Source organism: Leuresthes tenuis, unplaced genomic scaffold, assembly GCF_036924035.1.
Source record: "Leuresthes tenuis unplaced genomic scaffold, fLeuTen1.0.hap1 SCAF_10, whole genome shotgun sequence".
Taxonomy (NCBI): domain Eukaryota; kingdom Metazoa; phylum Chordata; class Actinopteri; order Atheriniformes; family Atherinopsidae; genus Leuresthes; species Leuresthes tenuis.
The window spans coordinates 8,677,318-8,702,022 of NW_027325364.1; the positions used below are offsets into that span (position 1 = coordinate 8,677,318).

At 39.3% G+C, this 24,705-nt stretch overlaps 1 protein-coding gene across 1 annotated transcript in view; it reads left to right on the forward strand.

The window, feature by feature from the left end:
* Window positions 1-1,453: 1,453 nt before the first annotated feature.
* Window positions 1,454-24,705, forward strand: part of myom3 (myomesin 3) — a 59,334-nt gene continuing 36,082 nt past the window's right edge. Inside the window, exons 1-11 of the mRNA XM_072393820.1 lie at window positions 1,454-1,620; window positions 3,262-3,390; window positions 7,997-8,101; window positions 13,208-13,361; window positions 13,733-13,890; window positions 14,682-14,774; window positions 15,140-15,228; window positions 17,527-17,571; window positions 20,138-20,278; window positions 20,352-20,513; window positions 23,432-23,573. Of these exons, the coding sequence (XP_072249921.1) occupies window positions 3,284-3,390; window positions 7,997-8,101; window positions 13,208-13,361; window positions 13,733-13,890; window positions 14,682-14,774; window positions 15,140-15,228; window positions 17,527-17,571; window positions 20,138-20,278; window positions 20,352-20,513; window positions 23,432-23,573 (1,196 nt within the window). The 5' untranslated portion in view covers window positions 1,454-1,620; window positions 3,262-3,283. The remainder of the gene's footprint in view (window positions 1,621-3,261; window positions 3,391-7,996; window positions 8,102-13,207; window positions 13,362-13,732; window positions 13,891-14,681; window positions 14,775-15,139; window positions 15,229-17,526; window positions 17,572-20,137; window positions 20,279-20,351; window positions 20,514-23,431; window positions 23,574-24,705) is intronic.

Sequence of the window (24,705 nt, forward strand, 5' to 3'; positions counted from 1 at the left end):
GAATCTCCAGAGAGCTTTTAGTCCTGGTCAGTCTAATCGTCACTGGACGTATGCAAATTACACAGTATGCTTACAAAAAAAAATAATAATAAAAACAGATAATCACAATGAAAATCTTGGTTTCCTTTAGGTAATATACAGTAAAAGTTGAATTACAAAAGAAAAACAAAAGCAAGCTTTTTCAAACTTTATGTCTACAAAGAAAGCTTAGAGGGATGGAACAGATATGGTTTTACTGACCTCTGCCAAACACTTTGTAATGTGAGAAAATAGTTGACTAATTCCAGGAACTGTATCAACAGGAAGACAGAGAACAAAGAGAATTAGAAAATGTGGATTGTGCAAAGACCAGTTTAAGTGAAATTAAAAGAGAGAGAGACAATATTGAGACAATTTTCCACAACTTGGGTCAATGCATAGTAATTCAATTGCTAAATATATTATACAAAATATATTGTTATTAGTTAGTCAGAAAAAAACAAAAAAACAATGTCATAAATAAATAAGTAATGACATAAGAATTGCCACATTTTAGGCCAATTCAATGTAAATCTATCAATCGGATGTTTATCTTTGAAAGGATATGAGAAAACTGTGGCCGTTACATTCATGTTATTTCAGTGAATAGTCCTAGACATACGTGATTATTGGTTTAACGGTCTCTGTTCATCATGACAACTCTATCATATAAGCCTAATAAAAGTGAATAGCTTTATTGGGAATTAATGCTGGGATATTGGTAAAATTGTACATTTCTGTGATAATCTCTTCAGCAGCTGCGATGTTTCAGTCTGAATCCAAGACGAATCAGATGGAGATTCTCAGGTGTTGCTGCACCACTATCAGCACCTTTCTTTCAAGAGCACAGTCAAAGGTCAGATGTTTAATGAGAAGGAACCAGATGGTTTGAGTCCAACTCTACCAAATAACTGACTTGTTATTTTCCAATGTTTTCCCATCATGACCCGCCCCGCCCTTCTCCATCTCCGCTACTCTCTCTCCAACTTCCATCGCCCACTTCAGCCGTTCTTTGATTTCCAGCTTGTCATTAAAATTCTAACATTTGCATCAAGTTGGAATAGAGGTAAAATGGATGAAACAATATATAAATCTTCCACTGGTGATTTACTGAACTGAGGCCATTCCAGCTGTGTATTTCAGCTGCTCTGGCTTTATTGTATGGGGTATAATCTGTCATCTCTTAGCTGCTGTTCCATAGAGATGTCTCGAAATCGATCTGGCTGATAACGTTAAGTTCTGCGAGTGTGTGTGTGCCAGTGGTGGCATCAAGTTGAGTGTGGGGGAGAGTGGGGTCATCGTCGTTGTTGATCTATATTTACCAACTTAAGAATGAGAGAGCATTGTGTTGTCCACATACTTGGCACCGAAGGACACTTTGTGTTCAGGGTCACCTCCACTGCTTCGTCAGAGAAACACAGAGGAGAGAGTGAAGCGGACGCAGACAGAAAGTGAGAGGTAATAAAGAGAGGTGAGAGGCAAAGACTTAACAGGATCTTCAAGGTGACAGACAGGCAGGCAGAGAAGGAAGAGGATATATCCATCCTAAAGATCTCTGACACCACGAGGACTTCACCTGTTTGTTTTTACTTTTGCTAAAGAGTGAGTTTTCTCAGATTTCATCTTGATGTTCTACAAATAGCATGAAGAGACGCATTTTTTTTCTTTTTTCTTTTAAATCAGTTACATAAGATTTCTGATTCATTAAATGTATAAGACTGATTGTAAACTGCATACACCATACTCTTCGTATACAGCTCCAAAATGCTGGTAATTATTCTGTCTTGTATTGTCAGGGAGGCTTTTTCTCTCTTGTTGTTTCTCTTAAGTGTGTTTGCCTGTTTCACGAGCAAGTTGAAATTCTTAATGGTCTCCTCTTTTGATGGCCTAAGTGGATGAAGCTTTTAATTACTCTCTGGGGATAGCATACAGAAAGCTCCCGTGGTGTTCAGACAATGCCTTCTTCAGCGAGAGGAACAGTAAATCATTTGGTCCCCCTTTGCTTTTGCTTTTACAGTTTTTATATTATGAGCAACTGAGCTTGCAATTCACTCCAGAGACGAAAAATTGAAATAAATGGAGTAGTACCACTTTGCTTTAGCTCCTTTCCCTGCAGGGGCCCAGGACCCAGGTCTAGCTATGGAGATTGATCAATTTTAATGTGCTACAGTTTGGCCTGCTCAAACTAACCTCTCCCTTTGCACAGCGCTGAAGTACAAAGGAAAACAGGGGAATCAGTTGGCCTACAAGCGTATTAGCCTCTTACCCAACTCTGCACCGTTGACCACAATGTAATCGAAGGAGATGAGAAGAAATAACACATTATGGTGCAAACACAGGTGGTTTCTGTTGGGAATGGGTGAATGAAGCCATCACTCAGACACGACCTGATTCTGTTTGTTGGGCGTATTGTCCGTTCACTTCCCCAGAGCAGCCGTATGATTAATGACAGGCAGGGTGTGGGCAGAAGCATGGCATCTCACCTGATGGATTATTAGTGATTTGGCAGCCCACAAATGGGTGATTCATTTAAACATGGGACTGTAACACACCCGCAACCATCGGACAACAAAAAAAACGCATCACATTTAGGACAGTTAGTGCTCCTACTAATTAAGCTTACATAAGGTTAACTATATTTTAACAGTGTTTAATATTGCAGTAATCACAAATAATCAAAGGTGACATATTTAAAGACTGAGTCAGTTTCAGTGTGCATAATTGACATTTGGACCACAGCCACAAATGGTATGTTATTTGCTGCTCATTTGCTAAATGGAAGTCAAGAGGTTGACATAAGTTTGATACATGCTCCGTTTTTGAATCCAGGACGAAACTGCACTTGCTATTGATTCAGAAGCATTATGTTATTAAAAGCACCCTGCTCTGGTTTCATAGGCACTTTGGCTGATTCCCAAGACAGTTTCAGACTATATCATAAGACTCTTGTTCTTTTAAATTTTCATGTCGGGTATACTTGGTTCTGTTGGATCAATTTAAATTTAGGGATGAGGATGCACATCAGAATTTTTCCACCTTTTAGTGACGAGCTACAACTGACAAAAATGTCTCTTCTGAAGTCAAAATAGAATACAAATCAATTTTGCAACTCATCTGAACTCAACCTCGAACTGTCAAGACTCCTCATGTTGCTCTCTACCTGGCTGTGCCACAATGCCTCTGGTGTCTGACTCTCATTGATTCCCACACAAACTCTTCCCCGGCTTCCCTCCTCCACCACAGGTGCCGATTGGGGTGGGTTACCATGGAAACCAGGATGGTGATGCATCGAGAGCAGGAGGAGCAGTCGTCCAAGATGTCTCAAAGCATGCAGCTGTCCTCCCAGATCAAGAAGCGGACCTTTACGTCCAGGTGCAAACAGTTTACTGACATACAGTGGGAGATAAGGGGAGAAGAATGTTGTCTTTATTGTTTTTGTGAACTTATGTTGTTATGATGGGTGAATTTGGTGAGATTTGGTGCATTTCTATTATCACGGAAAAAGCTGATAAAGGTAGCAGACATGAAGCGATCTGAAAGATATGATCAACGCCGCCTCCATGCCAAACACCTCGCTTGCTGCCCAAAAACAGTTTCTCAAAAAGCACAACTGTTGCACTGGGTGGCATGTTCCTATTTATGACATATACAACACAGATCTATTTAAGACAGACCTACGTACAATGTAAACGCTTCTGTTGCCTGTCTGAAAACAGTCTCCCCTATTTTACCCTTATTTGAGCAACATTTATTAAAAAAATGTGTAAGAGAGTGCCACATTGTAATAAAAATGTTAAAACTATATTATATCCCCTTTCTGAACTACAAACTAAAATGTGAGGGTCTCAAAATTTAAACAGAATTGTCATCAGTGATCAAGTGCAACAGCATATAACACTTGAAATGAGTTTGTTAGAAAAGGATGAGAAGCCATCTTGAGTATATGTTACCACTTACATCATACAGTACTTCTTTTGGTGCTGAAACTGCAAACATTTCTTATATCTTTGAGATGTCACTGTGTTTTTCCTGACTATAAAGAAGCTGTGTGATCAATCTTATAGCTTAATAGGCTCTAATTTCCACTAAAGAAATAGAAATATATATAGAAATATAAAATGAGTCAAGTTTATATGCAACCTTTAATCTTGTTAATTAAAATAAGACGAAAGTCAGTCGGTGAGTTGAGATAGCTCACTTTTATATACACTCACCTTTTGTTTGAGGAATTTCCAGAAATAAGCATGTTGAACTGAAGGAAATACACTATCAGAAACACTATTAATCTTTTTTTCTTTCTTGTGTTTCTTTAACTGTGTAACTTTGTAACTTTTTGTATTTGCTGCTCCTTAACTTGTCCAGGACTCCTTTGAAAAATAGGATTTTCCTGGTTAAATATAGGTTAATACAAAAAATTAAAAAAAATACAAAAATCTCTGCTCTGGTATCAGGAAAGTGGAACTTTAAAAATCATTAAAAAAATAAAAATATAAAAGAAACCACTGAGTAAACAATGAGACACATCAGGAAATCAATTCTTCTATGATGCAACAAACGCATATATTAAACATTGTTTGGTTTATATTATGCTGCATAATGTGGGAAAAGCTGTCCTGATCAATAACAACCAATTTGATTTCAGTTGATAAATTCCATTAAGTATTTTTGGAAAGAGTCATACAGCAGTCTGGTTATTTCAAGCACAATGAGACATATTCACTCAAGTACACTCCATGAGCAACTGGTGGAAGCTGCTAGCAGCAGATATTCACATAAAATATGATCAAACATGTCCCGAGACCCCCCTCGACCTCAGTCTGTCGTTAGTTGGGATGAATGGACAAGTCTTACTGACAAATACACCTTAAGCTTACATATAATGCTCAAATAAATGTGTTTATGTACTGACTGGCCCAGAAAAAAAAAATGTATGAGCTCATGTAAAGTCTCAAAATGCATTCCCATACAGAGTTGCACTCATTTTCGTTCTTGTGTTGATGATGGGAGAGTCGGACTACTGAGTAAAGGGTTCTCAAGTACATCTCAAAGGTTTTGAGAGGGATTAAGGTTTGGACTCTTGTGGTGGCCAATCCAAGAGTGAAAATGATCTCATATTCCCTGAATCACTCTTTGACAATTTGAGCCTAATTAATCCTTGCACTCTCATATTGGAATATGCCATCAGGCAATAAAATAATTAATTACTGATGCAAAAAACCTAATCATTCAAAGCACTCAAGTTTTCAGCTGACCTAAAAAAAAAAACGACCTGAACAACCGAAGCAAGCCTATATAATTTGCTTTTTTTATTTCTTTATTTGTTGGGCCAGACAGTGTTTTTCAATATTCATTTTTAAACTTAAAAGTCAGATATCACACACCAGAGTACACAGATGATGTTCATAAGATTCAACAGAAATCTCTTTCGTCCTACCATAAAAGTCTCAAGTCATGTTTGCCTTCATTTTGACAGCTCCCTGTAGTGTGCTATTAAATTAGGCCAACTTGTGGGTCTACAATCTCCATTGTATGTTTTCTCCTCAGGGATGTTGGGGAAAAAAAGGTCCACAGTGAAATTTATACTGAGAACATCCTAACTGGGAGTACAAATTTATCTTCATGTTATAATAAACAAGGTAGCTTCTGTGTTGGTTTAGCAAATACATAAAGTGAACTTTTTTTTCAGACAATAGCTTGTATAACTTGTTGACACTACATTTTTCCTCTTTTTTTATTTCCTCTATTTAATATTTTGAGGAAGTCGGTTGGCGTTTATGTAAACATAAATGCAAACCTTGCAATCTCGTGCACACCATACAAGCCACTCCTGGTTGTTTTTATGCATGTTCTGAATGTTTGTGTCCCCGAGTGTATATATCTGTGGCTGTACTCGAGTGATACTGCCCAGCCACAGGCTTTTTACTACATTATTCAACATTGCAACCCTCTGAGCACACACTCAGAGGGAACCTGAACAAAGAAGAAGAAAAAAATAAGACAGGAAAAGCAGAAGTTGTTCTCCAAGCACCGTGAAATGGGGAAATTTCCCTGCTTGCAAACAAAAGAAAACGAGAAGTAATGTCAAATTTGCATTGCAATTTGTACGACAGGTTGAAAGTAATGCCTGAGGCCAGATGTTAGCAGCAACGGTAGTTGAGGGTTGTGCCATTCACACCTGCATAAATATACAGTTCGAACACACAAATAGATGTTTTTCTGTTACTGAAGTCAAGGTGGGTTGTATTGTACTTCACTTCAACGTTATTTAAGCATACTCTAAATATAGCTCTAAATGAAAAAGCTCTGAACTTAAAATATCCTCTTGCTGTGGTTGTTAATTACTCTTAATAAAAGAGCAGAACTCATCTCTGGGTAAGCAGAGAGAGCTGAAACGTTTGTCCCTCCTGTTACAAATATGTCTTTCAACCTCAGTGCCACAAGAGACCTCGTCGCCAAAACAAATACCCATCTCCTGTTAATGGGGGTGCACATAGAAAAGGTCGACTCACTTTATGGTTGGTACTGTGCACAGCAAGTTCATGCTGTATTGTTCAGTGTCTATCGCATATAAACCGTGTGTGTGATATACGTGTGCCCATGATAAATCAATAAACTATTCAAAGTCTCTAATGAAAGAGACAGCATTGGCTTCAATTTAAAAAAAAAAAAAAAAACATTGTTGATTCCAACAAGCAACAATCATTTCACTGTACTTGTCCAGTTGGTGGTGTTTTTGTTAATCAAGTTTACTTTCCAGCTCATCGACCGGGAGACAAAAAAAAACAGTGGAGACTGAACGCTGAAGAGGACTCGATGCTCTAATACCTCAATGAATAAAATCACAACTGTACCATAAACAATCCGTTAAACAGACTCAAATCCCTTTGGCTCATAACCCACATTGTTACCACATGTGTGAGTTCACATAAGACTTCCCTGTTCCTCCCAATTACATAAGCTTCCTGAAGACAATAGCGTGTGTTTGTACAACAGTGAGGGAAAGGGGAACTCTGATGGAGCAGAGGCAGCTTTTTACTGTTATGACCTTTCTCACACTTGGTTAAAATGAGTTATACAGTGTGCTGCTCTTCAAGTCGTGCCAAGTTGTGTTTTTCCATACAAAAAGTGGGAAGCATCCAGCTAATTGGTCTGATTCAGAAAATGACTTAATACCACTCCACAATGCACTCCCACTGTAACTTACAGCTTGATTTTTTTCTCAACTTTATGTAACTGGATGATTGCTGAAAATACAATAAATCTAAAACCTATACATCTTTGTGCTGCTACTTTGAATAGGGGCTCTATCTGAATTTGTAAATTCCACAGAACAGCAAATTCTCAGTAAACACTGGAGTAGTTCACACTGAGCAGACACAACTCCATGGTGCAACACAATGAACTACACTTGAGGTTTACCCCTAAGCTGCAACATGACACGGGGTATTACTGCAACAAACACTACTGGCATCGTTTAGCAAAAATGGATCCGTCCTTCATGGATTCTTGGTGCTCTGATCCTTGCATCATCATTTACCTTCCAAGTTCTTCAAAACAGGAATGGGAGACAGAAAATATCCATTAAAGCCCTTTTCTTTATCGAGAACAGTTGGCTGTTTGAAACGAATCTCCCTTAGCAAAGTGAACCCTATTGCACATTACATTAATAGTCAGTATGCAGAGCTCCCTCTGATGCACAGCTTCTTTTACTGCTCAGACAGAATAGTAGACTGAGTGCTACCTTTTAGTGGCAGAGGAGAAAAATGGTCTGATGAACTCGAGATTGGATAATGTGCCTTAATCCATGACAAAATGAAAAGCCATGCTAATATGAACACTCTATCCCTCAATCAATTGAGTAAATAACGATGAAGTGTGACAAGAGCAGATCTCTGTTGTGTTATCTTTTACCTGTGTCATTTGATAATATGCAAGATATGTGTTAATCAGGCTTTGTTTTATGTCCTCTCTGTCTAAGTGATGAGGAGGCCTCCTATGCTGATTTCTATCCCATCATCCCAGCTAATTTGATGTCTGTCAAAGAGATCCTCAACATGAATAACCTCCCCCGCCACAGGACATGGTAAGACAATACATCCATGTTTTTAGATGGTTTTATGGACCATCAGTCAGCCATACAGATATAGATTTTTGTAAATGACAGTGACCACACTGGGTTAATTGAAACCTCCAGCTGTAGCTTTTGACTAAGGGACATTATTTCAATTTCTCATGTTGGATGATTATTTTCTAGACATAAAATGGCACAAACTGTGTCTAAGTCTCCTGACTGTCAGCAAGTCTCTTTTCTCTTGACGACTTCCTTCCTAGATGATTTGTGCATGTCATAAAGCTTTACTTCTCCATCTAATCTCACAACATCCTCTCTTTCTACTTTATTTGAGAAAGAAGAGGGGGTCATGTTCCACTGATGCTGTGCCCTGCAAGGCAATACAGAACGGGTGCTTTTATACCAATAAAGAGCTTCAATACACATCAGAGATTTTTCCCCCCTCTCATTTGTCTGTAAGGCCAGCTGGGTCCCTTTATTTATCGTCTTACAGATGTCACAAAGCCACAATCATTCAACTGAGTCATACAGCGGAAGCTTTCGATTTGCTTTTTTCCTACTGAAAGTTAGAATAGATAGATAGAAATACTGAATACATTTTGGCTTTGGACTGAAAAAACTAAATTAATCCTCCAAATAAGAACATATCAGTATTTTCATGAGGAGGGTCAGTAAGTTCCCACTTGGAGAATACATTTTTGACAGATATCTGCTACACTGGTGGATATATGTCAGTAACTAAATAGTTCTGGTGTCATTTATAAGCAAGCTGCCTCAGTTCTTCGCTTTAAATTTTCTGTTTCAATCATAATACCTTATTACCTTAATAGGTGTATGGACCCTAATGTACAAGCAATGCAAAATGGCAATTTATCAATTAATTTAGTCATCTAACACCATTTGGTCAGAGTCAAAAAGTCCATTTCAGACATGATAGGTGATGCAACAAAGTCTGTTAGTTGGAGGTCAGAGAGGATGAAAGGGATGGACAGAAATTCTGATGTTAACAAGCAAAACAGATGTTCATTTCATTTGAACTATAATTCAAGATTTTTTTTCTTCAAATTGCTAACCTTTTTATAGTGTTTTATTACTGTAACTATGACAACATTCAAAACAAAACAAAAAAGAATGTCAAGATGTGCTTTATGACCAAACTTGATTTGTTATCAGTAGGTTAAATCTTATTTATTTAGTCAACTTATTATTGAATCTGAATCTGAGAGGAATGTGTGGACGACATTTATGAGCTCTCCTTTCCTTTCTAAGTTGCTGAAGATCATGTTGCCAGGACAGGATTACTACTCAGCTGTCAGAAAGTCAATGTCATATCTAAAAATAAGCCTGAATAGACATGTTTAGGTCACAGAGAACAGAAGCTAAGGGATTGTTGCCCTGAGTGACTTTATTTGTTTTACCAAAATCCCTCTTCTACTGTATGGGCAGCTTGTACTATCTGGGACACACCTGTCTGTGCAGCAGCAACCTCTTTACAGTTCTCCAATCCATCCAGAATTTGATTACACTCATATCAAAAAGGATGTTACATCTCTAGTGTGTGTGGACTTCATCATCATTGCTAAAAATAAAACAGTTGGTCTTCTTTGAGCCAGAAAGGATAGCTCTCAGTGGCAAACGGCTGCCAAAGGTTATAGACAGAGGTCACAATAATTGTCAAAAGAGGAGATTATTAGTACTAGACGACACAGTTGCCAAGCATCCACAGGGTGAAAAGCAGCGGGAGTCACCAAGGGTGAAATCAGACTCTCTTGAAAGACAAAACTATCACTGGGCCTTGAGTACAATGATCTGACCCTGTCAGCTCAGTATCTCCGTAAGTCCCCTCTCCTGTGCCATCACCGTAACCTTAAATCTTATCAACCACTGTCTACGACGTACAACTCATCTGTTGTGTCTCACCTGTAGATTTTTTTTCACCCTCTAAATCCTTCTGCCTCTTGAATCAACAAGGTTGATTCTGGGACTAAAACAGTTCCTTGAGTAACTCGAAACACTCAATGCAAATTACTTGCTTTGATGCTTTAATCAACACAATTATGTTCTGCTCCGTGATCACACAGACAATCATTACTGCACACAATGTGTAAGCATAGACATTTGCAGGAGAGTTGATTTGATGGCTCACATGGAGGAAACTGCAGAAAACGAGGAGCAAACAGAGAAAAAGCAGAAAAATGTCATAAGTTTGAGACCATTTTAAACAAAAGAAAAGTAAAAATACTGTAAAGCGTCTCCATTATAAAACCAAATTAACACAATAGCACCCAGTATATACCGAGTGGAACAAACACAAGATAAGATTTTACATTTGTATTTTAATGTAAATCAGTATGCTTGTAAGTTGAGATGGATGCTGGTAAAGTGCATGTGTTAGCTGAGGCTCGGCTTGTGCAATTTAGCGAGTTTTCCATTTCCAATTCCCAGAACTGCCCTGACAGTGTAGGCAGCACTCTATCCTATATCCCTCATCTCCCTCTGCCCATCAGAGCAGTGTCAGCCTGTAAGCCGTTAATGCTTTTTGAGGAATTCAGTTGCATTAAAATACGGTTTATAAAAGTAGAGACAGTAGGAGAGAAGCAAACAGATTTAAACTGCTGAAGCTGCTTCACATTATGTGAAAAGCAAATACATTTTTGTTTTACAGTACTATGTCAACATAAAAACCCTAAATATTTATTTTCTTAATTTTTTTGCTTGTTCAAGTATTTCTCATGGGATTACTATGTTAATTAATAGAATAATTGATAGAATACGTGACTACTTAATTTGCTGCAACACTGTACGATTCCATCTGATATCTCTTTACAAAGTATTCATAAGTCTGATGCTCCTCTGTTGTGTTGATGGAAGTAGTGTGGATGGATATCTTAGTATGAAGGGTGAAAAAGGCTGAAAAATACTAACGCAGGGGATGATTAACTCATGCAGGATAAGAGAAGAAGGACAGAGATAAAACAGAAAGCTGCTGAGAACTGGCACACCATTTCTTTGCCTAGGTCTTACAAGATGGGAGAGCGTGACATTTGTTTTGATTTGTGTGGAAAATAATATGCTAGATCTTTGTGCGTTGACAACTTTGGCTCCAACCACATATTACTATACAATTCATCATGGTTTCTCAAACATGTTGCTGACATGGTTTGGGATTAGACAAAAAAAATATAGCAGCTGACTTATGTATGCCAAGTTTGTCTTGCATCAACAAGCAGTGTTGAAATATCGATTAAAGGCAATAATTAAGACATAAACCCCTTCATACTCACTGACTTGAAGAAATTCAGCAGTTCATCCCCTCAAGGCTTAAAATCTAAGCGCCCATAAAATAAAAAAACTGACACTCACTAAATCAGCCAGGAGCATCAGAAGTTAAACCACATTTTGGGGCACCTGGGAATGTTTGTGCATCCTTTCCCGTGCATTTATTTGCATATTTATTCATCTAGTTTGTGCATTTTACGGAATAATTCCATGTGTGATGCATGCACTTCAAATAATTAGGCTCTGGAGACTGTCAATCAAAAGATAGACAAGGATGTACACCCCTCTAGTGATGAGTGTGGATTATCGAAATGCTTCATTTAAAATGTGTGTTAACGTGCGTGTACATCCATATGGATGACTGCACGTACACAGGAGATGTTCAATGCAATGTAATATGGAAATGTTCACAGCTACAACAAGCCATATACCTATGTACAGACTATCAGTGGGCTCCACTGATGTTATTCAGGAGTTTTCTTTTCTTTTTTTAAACCAGCCTTCACAATTAACTCAGAGCACACATGCAGGCGCAATAGAGCTAGTACTGATTCTGACTGCAGAGCATAGAAACAACTGCACACAAAAAAAAATTAATCAATCAATCAAAGACAAGTCTGGAGACTGTTCTCAGATATAACAGGTGCCACATTAATTACAAGTGTTTAATTGGGCCAATTGTTTTCCTTTTAAATGTAATAGGTACTGCCCGCTGAATAATTTGTAAAGCTGATAAACAAAAAAAGTGAATATAGATGCATCTGCAGAGAAAGCAGCCTTGTTATTTTGTCTGCTGTGGATTGACGTGTTGGAATACCTTTGGTATTTTAGCTGATTAATCTTAATTCAAAACAAGTGAACTGCAGACACACGGCACATTAGATCCACTTAAACAAACAAAGGTATACATCACATTAAATTTTCATTTAAGCTCAGAAATGTCATTTTATTTCTTGCTCACTTGTTGTTATTAAACAGTTTAATCTTATATGAAAACAAACATGATATGAACATTATATAATGGCTCTCAGCATCAGCCACCAACAAACCCAGAAACAGTCATCTTACGGCCCAAAAAAAGATCAAATATGTTTCTTCTGACTGAATAGAATATCACAGCTTCTTGAAATCTTCAGGACAACCTGCTTGATGAAAAGGGTGTCGCACAGCCAGCAACACTGCTCTGCTTTCAACTGTGCACCTAAAGGAAAGGTGAACATCATCAGGCAACATATTTGATTAGCAACGCTACATCTTTTTACAGTGATGTGAATCAGCAGAGGCCTCATTTTCCACTCGTAAAAAAACAACTTCTCCCACACTTTGACCATGAGTGAGAGTGGTGCTCATGCAAAATGACAAGGCTCCAAATGTAGCAGCAAACCATCTACCTCATCACTCAGCTTTAAAAAACAAACGAACAAAAAAAGGTAAATATAATAAAATTAGCCTTTTTTCTCTAAATGGACTGTGACAGAATGAAACATTTACGTGCCTAAAAAGGAGGAACCATGTTCCAACCATTGCCTGAATTGCCATCTATGCTCTTCGCCTTTCTACTAATGTAGAGGTGTGTTTTTACACTTCTACTATTTCAAAAGAGTTATTACTTTCTGTCTGGATTTGGTTAAAAGGGTTTTTATACATGCGAAATAGTACTAATGTTCTATCAAGCTAATGTGAATACTAGCAAAGTGACCACTTGCCATTTTTCTGAAAAGACAGCCGACAAAACTGACTTCTCCATCAGTCTTTCTATATATCAATTTCATAGCTAAAACAAATAATACATCCAGACACAGACAATAGATCCTAATTTGTCTAAATTATCTCCATAAGGGAAATCCTGCAGGAGACCATGTCTGATGATGAGGATTTCCAGAGAGAAAAGTGGACACTATTTGGGAATGAGGCCGAGAAGGTAGAAAAAGACGTCATCAGGAACCAGCATGTGTTACGCACTCGCGTTGACAAAATGGCGCTTCGCCAACAGGTACAGCCAAACATTTGTCTCAGGCATTTGTCTAATTTTTCACATGCCAAAAAAAAACAAAACACATTTAGACATAAGCTTTCTTAATTCGTGTGCAGTGAATGAAACTGTATTTGTGGTTGTTTACTACCAATTTTTACAACGTCTCGCCAACAAATAACCTACTTCTGATTATTTTATCATTTATTTTTCTTTGAATTTTTTTCTTTAGTCTACTCTTTCGCTGTTTTAAAAGACCCGAGAAGCACTTGTAAACTTGCAGTAGTTTTTAAAAATTTGTGGTAAATATTCATCAGAAAATTATAACTATTTTCTCTCTGCAGAATCTGCTTATTACTTAAAATTCTGGCTTTTATCGATGTGTGCTTCAGGCAAAGAAGAAGGCCTCCTCCCACATGAAGTACATAGAGCAACTCAGTCAGAAGGCTCCAGACTTTCCAGTCCCTCTGAGGGCTCACACTGTCTGGGAGGGAATGACCGTGAAACTCTCCTGCACTGTCCAGGGCTGTCCACCCCCAAAGGTTACATGGTATGAATGTGTCTCCCTTCAGCACTCAAATGCTATGGCCTTCACTGATCTATTAAGATTCAATATTCAAGGCAGCTTCTACTAAATTCAGTTGCTCGGTTAATCTTCAGCCTGAAAGCTAAATTTTTTCGTTCTTTCTTTTTCCACTTGGTAGAAACATGTTCGAGCAGACTAAGTTCCAAAGCTGTAACTTTCACAAACCAACTATGCATAGTGCAGAACTGCAGCTGACTAAATCTGCAACAATTTCTAGCTTATTCCACCAAACAAAGTGGAAACAGAGCCGACTATCACCCCTGCATTGGCTCATTCGCCTTAACTGTCAAATGGCCAATGCAAGTTTGTTTGTGAGAAGTATCTGCAAAAATAATAATACAATGATAAATTAAAAGTCTTTGTGCTACTATCGAGGGAAGAAAAAAAAAAGTCATGACACCATGAGTCTGAACCCTGAGCTGAATATCAGTCTGTATTACTATAAAATCACCTGAATGAATTCAGGAAGGCTGCCAAACTGTTGACCTTGACACTTGAGCTGCTGTTGGACTGGCTGATGAAAGGCTGAGTGCGCTCAGTATTCATAAACCTCGAGATCTAGATAACCTGTGTCCCTTGAGTTTCACTGTCCCATATGGGGCTTATCAAGCCCAATGACCTGCAAAGGGCTGCGCTCATCAATACTCAACACAAGATAGAATGAGATATCAAAGGCCCACTCTGCTTTGTGGATTTAGAAAGCTGTGCATAAGCTATCAGTATGAAACACAAAAATCTATTTACTCATTCTTCAGGTATAAGGATGGTGAACCACTGCTAATGTCTTACCAACCATGGAATTACAATCTTCAACAAAATTTTGGTCTCAACTCACTGGAGATCAGAAGGTGGGTCACAATTTCAAATATCTAATTAAGAGTGAAAATCCTTGTGCAGAAAACCGTATGATTGTGATTTGGTGTGTAAGATGAGGCATATGTGACTTGCATAACCTTTTTAAATTGAGGATAGAGTAAAACATGGCTATGAAATGTGGCGGTCAAACTTGTACTATTTTGTCTGAGCTAAACTAAACAACTGAGTAAAGTCAATGTATCATTTTTCTGCCCCAAAATGTTGCACTTGGAGATGATTTACCAGCTACATTTATTTGTGTAGCAGCCAGAAAACTTCTGGGTGCAGCTTTGTAATATCTTTCGTTTCAAATCCCAAGGCTTTCAATTTTCAATGACATTCTATATCCCCCACAAAGGTGCACGCCTGATGATGCGGGCGAATATAAAGTGGTGGCCAAGAGTTCCCTGGGTGAAGCTATGACCTTTGGAATGCTCGTGGTAAACTGTGAGTGGTTTCCTGTTTCACACTTTCCATTTTGCTCAAAAAAAACATTTTGAGAACAAAGATGGAGTAAAATACTACTCTTATGAAAGACGGAAGAGTTTTCAGGCTTAGCCCTGGTAGTGAGACACAAACCCATCCGTGTAGTAATATCAGGGAAAGAATATGCCTCATCTGGTTGGCTACGAGGTTATGAGCCATATGACAGACAAACCTGGTGAAAATGCATTTCCTCTCCAAAAAGGACAGGACACAAAAAAATAAATGCAAAAAAAAGACATCCATTATATACTTTGCCATTATGCATTGGTGACGCCACCTTCTAAAGTGACTATAACATACCCCTGACAAAGAGAATTTCTAGGCCACATGTTTGTTTATTCCCAATAATATTCAAAAATATGTCCATAAACTGAAGAGCTGCAAGGAACAGATAACTATTTTGATAAGTAGCTATGAGGAAGGGAGTGTAAGCAATCATTTTTACCCAGACAAACTCCACCTGATTTTAGTCTAAGTACTTGCCACTTGTGATTTCAAAACGACAAATAATAAGAAGCTTTACAGAGATGAATAAAATGCCCTGATGCTCATGGTTGTCATCATAAGTGCATGAACCACATGGGACAGAAATATTAATTATTGTGTCTGAGCATTTTATCTACAAACACTTCTACCCAAAAGGCTTTGGAAACAAATTTAACACTCGTTTCTAAACACAATTCATTTTTGAGCAAACAGCATACCCTACAAAGCAGTGATATAAATTTCAAAAAGCAGAAATACAATGAATCCCAGATCAAACCTCATGCCAGAGTTTGTACATGACACATTGCACTGCAGAGAAAAACAGGGCAAACCAACAGGCACAGACCAACAACACTGAGATCCAAGAGATCCAGCTGCGGATGCCACGAGGCTCAATAACAGCCATATCAGTGTTTAAAAAGTAAATTAAGATTCACTCACCATGGGCTGAAGTCAGGAGCGTTGCAGGCCTCTCTACAGTCATTTGTGCTTCAACAGGTGATGTCCACAGACCATCAGCCGAACATGTCTGTGTGCAAACATGAAGCATCTGACTTAACATTACATCAGAAGATGCTGCGATGCTTTGATGGTACTTTGATAAGCGTAATTTTTCTTTGCACGAACAATCAGTGAGAGCCTGTACTAATTCAAGGCCCAAGTTGCAGCGTTATGGTTTGACTGTTACCTGTCCAGCAAAAGCGTCGAGGAGCAGCCAAGAGGAATATAAATACCAGAGGAATTAATAAAACAATTCACGAAGCTTATTGTTGCAGTAAACCAGCAAACTCCCTCTGCTAACTAAGACGCGTGTTCAATTTAGAGAAGCCCCGCCCCTAATTTTGCAGGTGATATAACTGTTGCTAGGCTACTGATGAACGCTTTTCTACAGTTCGCTTGTTCGCCCACCATGTCTCTAAGACTTAAAATGATCGCTGCTTTTGTTTTGCGTTGCTTTGCTTTGTTCTGTTGACAAATTGGACATGTGTGTTTTTCCTCTTCAGTCCATTCCAAAGCTAAATTAAAACACATGAAATCGGCTTTAAATGGAGCTTTTGCTTTTGCCTCCTGACACCTTCCTGACCAAATTTAACCTTACATTTAAATTACCTCACTTCTAATGCTTCCACTCTTGAAACTGCTCTCGGAATATTTTCATTTCTGGTTGTTAAAACTGATTTACACCAGGGTTTCTTACTGAAGCTTGTATGTTATTCCTCACTTGTGAGCTGCTTTGGATAAAAGCATTTGCTGAATGACTAAATGTAAATGCAATATATTTTCAATTATTGTCTTGCATCCTCAGTGTAGCCCCCTATTAACCAAGGTTTTTCAGAGATGTGATTTGTAAGAAAGAGCCACACTAAGATCATCAGAAAAGAGCTCTAGCTGCAGCAGTCATGTATATTGAAATCAAATGAGAAAGCGTCATGTGGTGGTGAGCAGTAGGCTACTGCTGCTCAACATTTATTTTTTATTTTTGCTGTGGCAGTAAAATCCCCTTCTGTTGTGGATCAATTAGGCTATGCAATGAAATTGGCTTTGATGAGACACTTCGAGTCTTCTCCTTGCCATATAAGTTTTACAGCCTTGGATGAAAAGAATATTTAATGTGACCTGCAAAAATGTAGCATTGCCAGGGTTTGATTTGAGTACTGTGTCTTTCCATAGTTTTCTCCTTCATTTTCACAATATCATTCTCCATCTCTGTCTTCATCTCTGACCGTCGCTGCCTTTCTTCAATTTGTCCTGCGCTGCCTCTTTGTGATTCAGCATATCGAGGAGCTGTGGCGGGTTCAGAGCGCTCGCAGACCGCCGGTAAGTTTCAAGCCCGGGACTAATAAAAAGTGTCCTCTTTCATTTTCTCTGCCATGCTTTGAAGTTCTTCCCCCCACCAATAAGTCAGGCAGGGCTGGGGTGGCTTTGAAGACTGTGGCACAACATGCAGTGCTGCTGTGCATGCTGTACCCACTAAAGAAATATATGGGTGGATTGAAAGGGAGCGGAGCATTGACAGTGTTTGTTTATTATGGGATTTATGTTTCTCCGTGGGTGTCCGTGAATGTAATGGTGTTAATTAGATGTGGGATGGTTGGGGTAGGGATAAAATGACTTGCCTCCATTTGAGTAGAATTGACAGTCATGTATATTTCATTTCAGGGACAGCAGGGGATTTATCCCATTTTGCTCCAAGCTGTGGCTGTTACACTCTTTGCCCTATATACCCTCCCCCACGTGTGAGACTGTGCAGTATGCTCAGTATCTGATCAGGCTATATATGAGTGCATGTATCCAAATGATAGATACAGCTACTCCTTCTAGATTATGGAGACAAAAACAACATTGCTGAATAGTTTATCTGTCGTGGATGTGTGAATTATGTTATCTTCCAAGCTAAAGACAAAAATAATCATCTGACTTGTTATCAGCTCACAATTTAAAAGCCAGCATGCTTAACTGGCCTACCTGCAGTCCACACCTGTCACACATGGGTGAAATGGAAAACCTTTCGTAATTCATGTTTAGTTATCACAACTGCTGAAGTGTGCAGCAGTCTTTAGCCACCCATTTTTTTTCTTGATGTATTTCTAAGAAAATGGAAAATAGGTGGAGCAATTTATTGAAACAGAAACACTGTGGTTTATAAGGCAAAAACTGAGGTTTTACAATTTCTTCAACACAGTCTTATAGAGCTGGGCTCGGAGCTGACCCAGGACCTGCTGAAGAGACTACATCTCTCATTTGCCTAGGTATTCACTCTACCCCAACCTGGAAAGAGCTTGAGCAGATAGCTGGAGAGAGGGAGATGTGGGGATCTCTTCTTAGACTGTTGCCCCCCTGACCCAGACCCAAATAAGTGATAAAAAAATTGATGAATTGAAATGGATAAGTTAAATTGGTTCGTTTTTAGTTGTCTGTTAGGTATGATATAACACTGGTTCAGTCATTGAGTAAGGTGCCTCTTTTATGCTTGAATGATTAATAGGTTAGTGTTTAGTGACTTAACAAGTAACCTATTTGTCTGAAAATGGTCAGGTAGGTGTAGAGTTCAAATGTGTAAGAAAATGATAATAATTTTAAAAAACATATAAGAAAGCAAAATATAAATAAATAAGAGCTGCATCAAGACTTTTGCTCAGTACTGCATGGACATATAAACATAACTTTGCTGCTTTCGTTATCTTGCTGAGATGAAAATCTGATTCGTGTTGGATGTGCAGTTCTAATTTAATGCCTGTCTGTGCGAATACTCAGGTTGACAGAGAAATCAGCTGTTTGTGTGTGTTTGGATGAGTTCTCTCTCATTTTCACCTCATAAATATTTAGCAATAATTGAATTTGGCCATGAATCCCACGAAGGTTTTTAATCAGCTTTTAAAGGATGGGCCAGATAACAGAGGCTTATCTGGGTCAATGTTTTATTCTTCGTGAGTCATCTTAAAGGGGAAATAAAACTGCCAGAGTCACCCTGCACATAGCTAATACACAGAAATCATGTCTCCAAATGCAGTATACAGCTTTGTTTACGCAACATGACGCAATGTAGTCCCTGCACTCAGAAAATGAAGTGGCAATCATTATGAATGTAGCTTTATCAGTTTCACTGGCATCAGGGGAAGCTTGCTGCGAAGAATTGCATGCAGCTATTTCATCTAACTGACGGTTGATCATTTCATATGAAGCAGATCGTTTTTTTCCAAAACAAATCACTCAATAAACAAAAGCACAACTGTGGCAAATTTCTCATTATCATCAATGCTCTGCAGGAAGCAAAAAGTTTGAATGATGTGAAGTAAAGATCTAAGCGATGTTTCTGCGAAGCAGAACGAGATCGTAATAAGAAATATGTCTCTGTTTCTGTCAGAGTCATCCTTGACAATGGGATTTGACAAGACCTCATGGCACACATAATTTTTACATCCACATTTGATTGTGTTGGTGCTTTGACAAGTCAAAGAATGAATGATAACTGAAGGAATAACTTGTCAGGAAATATCCACAAAAAAAAAGGAACACACACCTTCAGCTTTTCTGTCCTCCTCTGGTGTTGCCTGAGGGGACGCTTCTTGTAGCTGGCCTTTGCCTCACTGCTGTCTCGGATAAGGAGAGTCTTTTAATGGCTTTCCCAGTTAGCATAAGATGGTATGGCACAAGTTTGAACTTGTGCAATGACGGAACAAGGCTTCGTTTTTATAATCAAAAAACGCAAGCTTTCTCCAGTAATGGTTCAGAGGAGCTCTGCACAGTTTTCAAGCTACATCCACATGAAATTGTAACACCGTTTTTTTTAGTCCCATTTTCTGTTTACATTTCTCATCCAGCAGCCTCCTCTTTACTTTTCATCCACACTCTAGACACTCAGTCCTTCTCCTTCTTGTCTTAGCCTTGCAGCTGCAACAGGAGGCCCAGTTTGGCACATCCTTCCCCCCAACCTGGGTGACTGAGGGTAACAGCCTCACCCTGCAGTGTGCCTTCACCTCAGCTCTGCTGCCCTTCCAGCAAGATGTCAGCTGGTTCAGGGATGGTAAGTACCCTGCAGAAGGAGTCAGATGTGCCAAATTTTTTACCATTTAAGTACATTTTCTGTCTTTCTCCAGGCATACAGCTGCATCAGTCCAACAATGTGGAGATTAAAACATTTGACAATAAGGCAACCATCGTTTTACGGACTGCACAAAAAGAGCATGAAGGTTTTTACACGGCCAGACTGAGGACCTGGGATGGGATCCAGGAACACAAGGCATTTGTTTATGTTAAAGGTGAGAACTAGTATGAAATGTTCATTACATTTTCGCTTCACACTGCAATTAGAATCAACTCGAATTTAAGTGTCAACATGTTTCAAATAATCAAACCATTAAAAACCAAAAAAGTCCTCCAATCAACAGGACATATAGCTCATTTGTTCCAACCCAATATTATAGCAAATCATCATGAACATGTAATCTCTTGCTGTTATTTCACGATAGAGCACATGAGAATAACTCAAGAATAACCTGACTGTTAAGTGGAACAGTTGAGATTGAGTCACACCCTGACCTTGAGTGTTTTCAATCAGATTTACTTTGACATGTTGTTTTTCTGTTCAGTCACTGTTAGATTTGGAGGTTAGGAAAACATGGCTTTCATTAAAATCAACCGTATTACAACATATTGCAATAAAGAGTCCCACACCCTCAGCTTAAGACACAAACCAGACGTCCAATTTAAATACATTTGATTTAAAGTCATGCTTGATGACATAGAAAAAAAGCAGTAGGCATCTTTGACTGCACAAATACATAGTTTTCTGTTACTTTGCTATTCCATGACTCTGGGCTACAAGCGGCAGGAGGGAAATATGACTCATATAAGCGTTTCCACATCAGAGCAGACGTCACAGTCAATTAATAAAGACAAAACTTTACCTAAACACTTCATGGTTGGGTTTAGGTAAAACTGATCATGGTTAAGGTTGAGATATATTGTTTTTAAAACACAACCATCACAATCATGGACACCATTTTGCTGGTTTCCTTGGTTGCATGTAAGCACACCACGTTACCATGAAACTCAGCCACATTCTGTTCGGCTTTGGGCCAAAACATTTTTTGATTAGGGTGCAAAATATTTATAGTTTGGGCTAAGATACTCTCACTGTCATTTTAACCCTTCACATTCAGCTGCATGTTCTTTGAGCATAATCATAGGTCACATCAGCCTGCATTAATATAGGACCCATGGATAGACTGATAGCCTCTGTCTAGTTACACAGATGGAGGTTATGGAGTTGTCATGCTGACCAAAACTCATCTGGGTCACATTATAACAATTGAGCAAACACACTGCTGCTGAGGACAATGACATGGTTGAAAGTCCCAGAAAATGTTGCAAGATTTATATAAATAGTTTAGAAACACCAACATCGATCGATCTCATGTCTGTAAACTAAGCGTGAGGTTTGTGTCGACCTCATCTGGCTCTGTCTGAAGGTTAGTAGATTTGCCCTCCAGTACCATTAACTCTGACTCACTAATCGACCCTCTTGTAAAATCATAGATAATTTGTTTAAGCATTACAAAACAAAACTGTTGGTTGGAGTGTCACACAACTCATGGGAACTATTTTATGCTTGTAAATTGCAATCAGGTTTGTAAAGAATCTGTCAACCTGCCTTTCAGATCATATGCATTGTTTGAAGTGTTGAATTTAGTGTTTGTAAAGCCAGAAATGCTTTGGAATGACCTTGAAAGCTTTGAGGATGGAATCATAAGTCGTTGTTCCACACTGGATAAAATCTCTGCTCCCAAAGACTATTTGTATTCACCAGATTCTGGTTCTACTTTCATTTCCTGCCAGCAAACAGCAGTGATTCATATGCTGAAATTGCACCATCAATCAAACTGTTCTGCAGTTGAGGGCTTGTTAACTTTGCTCTGTGAAAGTATATTTTCTTCATGGACTGCCGTTTTCTCTCATATGCTGTTTGCAGCATCTATATAAACCAGAGAAAAGCTTAGACTTGACTCATCAAACATTTTAGATCTGGGCAGCCTCACAAGGATTCCTGGCACATGTACCTGTATAGTGTGTTTTTAAACGCAAGGCAACATGTCATAGAGACAGTATAATGTGCTCTGAATCATTCATGAGCTTGGTGTGCATGCTGCAGGAATCCAAATACACACATGATCACCACGCAAATAAATCGCCCTTTTAAAATCTTGGCTCAGGCCTTTCTATTTCACATTGTTCGAGCTGGAGGCACTAATTAGTGAATCGGGGAACCTCCCTGCATGTGTGCTTTCTCCTTCATTCAGCCGTCGTATTTGCATTACAAATACATCACAACAGCAGAGCAAAAACAAATGAGAGAAGAATGAGGGTGAGAGAAGCACTTGACGTCAGCCGCTTGTTGAAAAAATATTCATAGCCTCAGTAAGATGTTTGGAAACATGTCACATCCTCTCAGTTCAGTTTGGCATTATTTCCTTATCTGTTTTTGTCGCCTTTTTTACATCATCAAATCCAATGGTTGTGTTCATCTCTGAATCTGATCTCCATCCATCCATCCATTATCTACCCCTTCTCCGGGGGTCGGTTCGTGGGGGCAGCGGCTTGGGCAGAGAAACCCAGACGTCCCTGTCCCCGGCCACTTCATCCAGCTCTTCCGGGGGGACCCCGAGGCGTCTCCTCCCAGTGGGACGTGCCCAGAACACCTCACCAGGGAGGCGTCCAGGAGGCATCCTAACCAGATGCCCGAGCCACCTCATCTGACTCCTCTCAATGCGGAGGAGCAGCGGTTCTACTCCGAGCCCCTCCCAGATGACTGAGCTTCTCACCCTATCTCTAAGGGAGAGCCCAGACACCTTGCGGAGGAAACACATTTCGGCCGCTTGTATTCACAATCTCGTTCTTTCGGTCACTACCCACAACTCGTGACCATAGGTGAGGGTAGGAACGTAGATTGACCAGTAAATCGAGAGCTTCGCCTTCTGGCGAACTAAACAACAAATTTTAAATCCTCACACCATCAAACTTTCCCTTCCTTCCCCTCTTGTGTTTCTCCGCCTCCTCCTACCATTGTCCTCAGGCTCTCCATCAGTCTCATTCATTTTCCTTCCAGCATATTTCTTTGATGGGTCACTGTCTCCATCTCATTCCTCTCTGACTGACTCTCTCTGCTGTCCTTTTTTAGATGCAGAAGCTGCAGTTCGAGGAGGACCTGCGTCTCCTCTGGCGGTGCAGGTGTCTGATGTCAACAAGGACTACGTCTTCCTGACTTGGCAGCCGCCCAGTGCCGATGGAGCTTCACCTGTGGAGGGTTATTATGTGGAAAAGTGAGAATCGGCCTGATTCGCCACTTGCATCTCAAATTTGTTCAGCAGTTAGAAAATCATAAGTGAAACTGAAAATTGATTCTTGACATTGGAAAATGTTGTTTTTCTCACCGCAAAAATCCAACACTTTTGAGTGTTTTGTCATCAGTATATGGACCTTGCACTTAGCAATTAAGTGAAGCACTTTCAGCTGCAAATGCAGCCTCAAGTTTGATCAAGGAATTATCCTAAGATCTATGCACGTCTGTGAAATGATTGTACTCACTGTTTTTTGGGCTTCAAAAATGGTACTGAAAGCTTCTTTTATCCTTCTCAAACATAAACCAACATCAGTGAAGCCCCATATTGACAGGTGTATGCCTTCAGCAATGTGTCACATGGTTTTAATTGGGCTCAGGCAGACAGTTAAGATGTATAAGCATCTGAAGAACCACTGACAAGGCACAATGCACCATAAATACATGTTGGATCTCCAAACAGAGGGTCTGAATACCTACTCAAATGGGCTTTTTCAGGCTTTTAAAATCAAACCGTAAATTAGTAAATAAAAATAATAATGTTGACAGTACTGATAAAAATCTTCTTGCTGTTGCTGAAGTGTAGTTCAAATCATTTTAAGGGTCTCACTTTTTCACCTGCCTTACAAAACATTAAATTATTGAATTCAGGGAGGAGAATACAGTATATCTTATTATCTTGATCATCCATCCATCCATTTTCAAAACCTGGTTAATCCAATCATGGGTTGTGGGGGGCTGGAGCCCATTCCAGCTGTCTTTGGACAAGAGGCAGTGTACACCCCAGACAGGTCGCCAGTCCAGGGCCACAGAAGACCATCCACGCTCAGACTCACTCCTAAGGGCAATTTAGAGTCGTGAGTTAACCTGGCGTGCACGTTTTTGGTGGTGGGAGAAAGCCGGAGTACCCGGAGAGAACCCATGCATATACGGGGAGAACATGCAAACTCCACACAGAAAGGCCCGAGCTGGGATTCGAACAAAGAACCCCTTCAAACCCTCTTACACAGCCACACGGCCCATTGTCTTGATCAACAACCAATAATCTGATGTCTGATATGTTTTATAAAACTGCTCTCAAACTCAAACTGGCATAAAAAATGTTTAAAAACCCA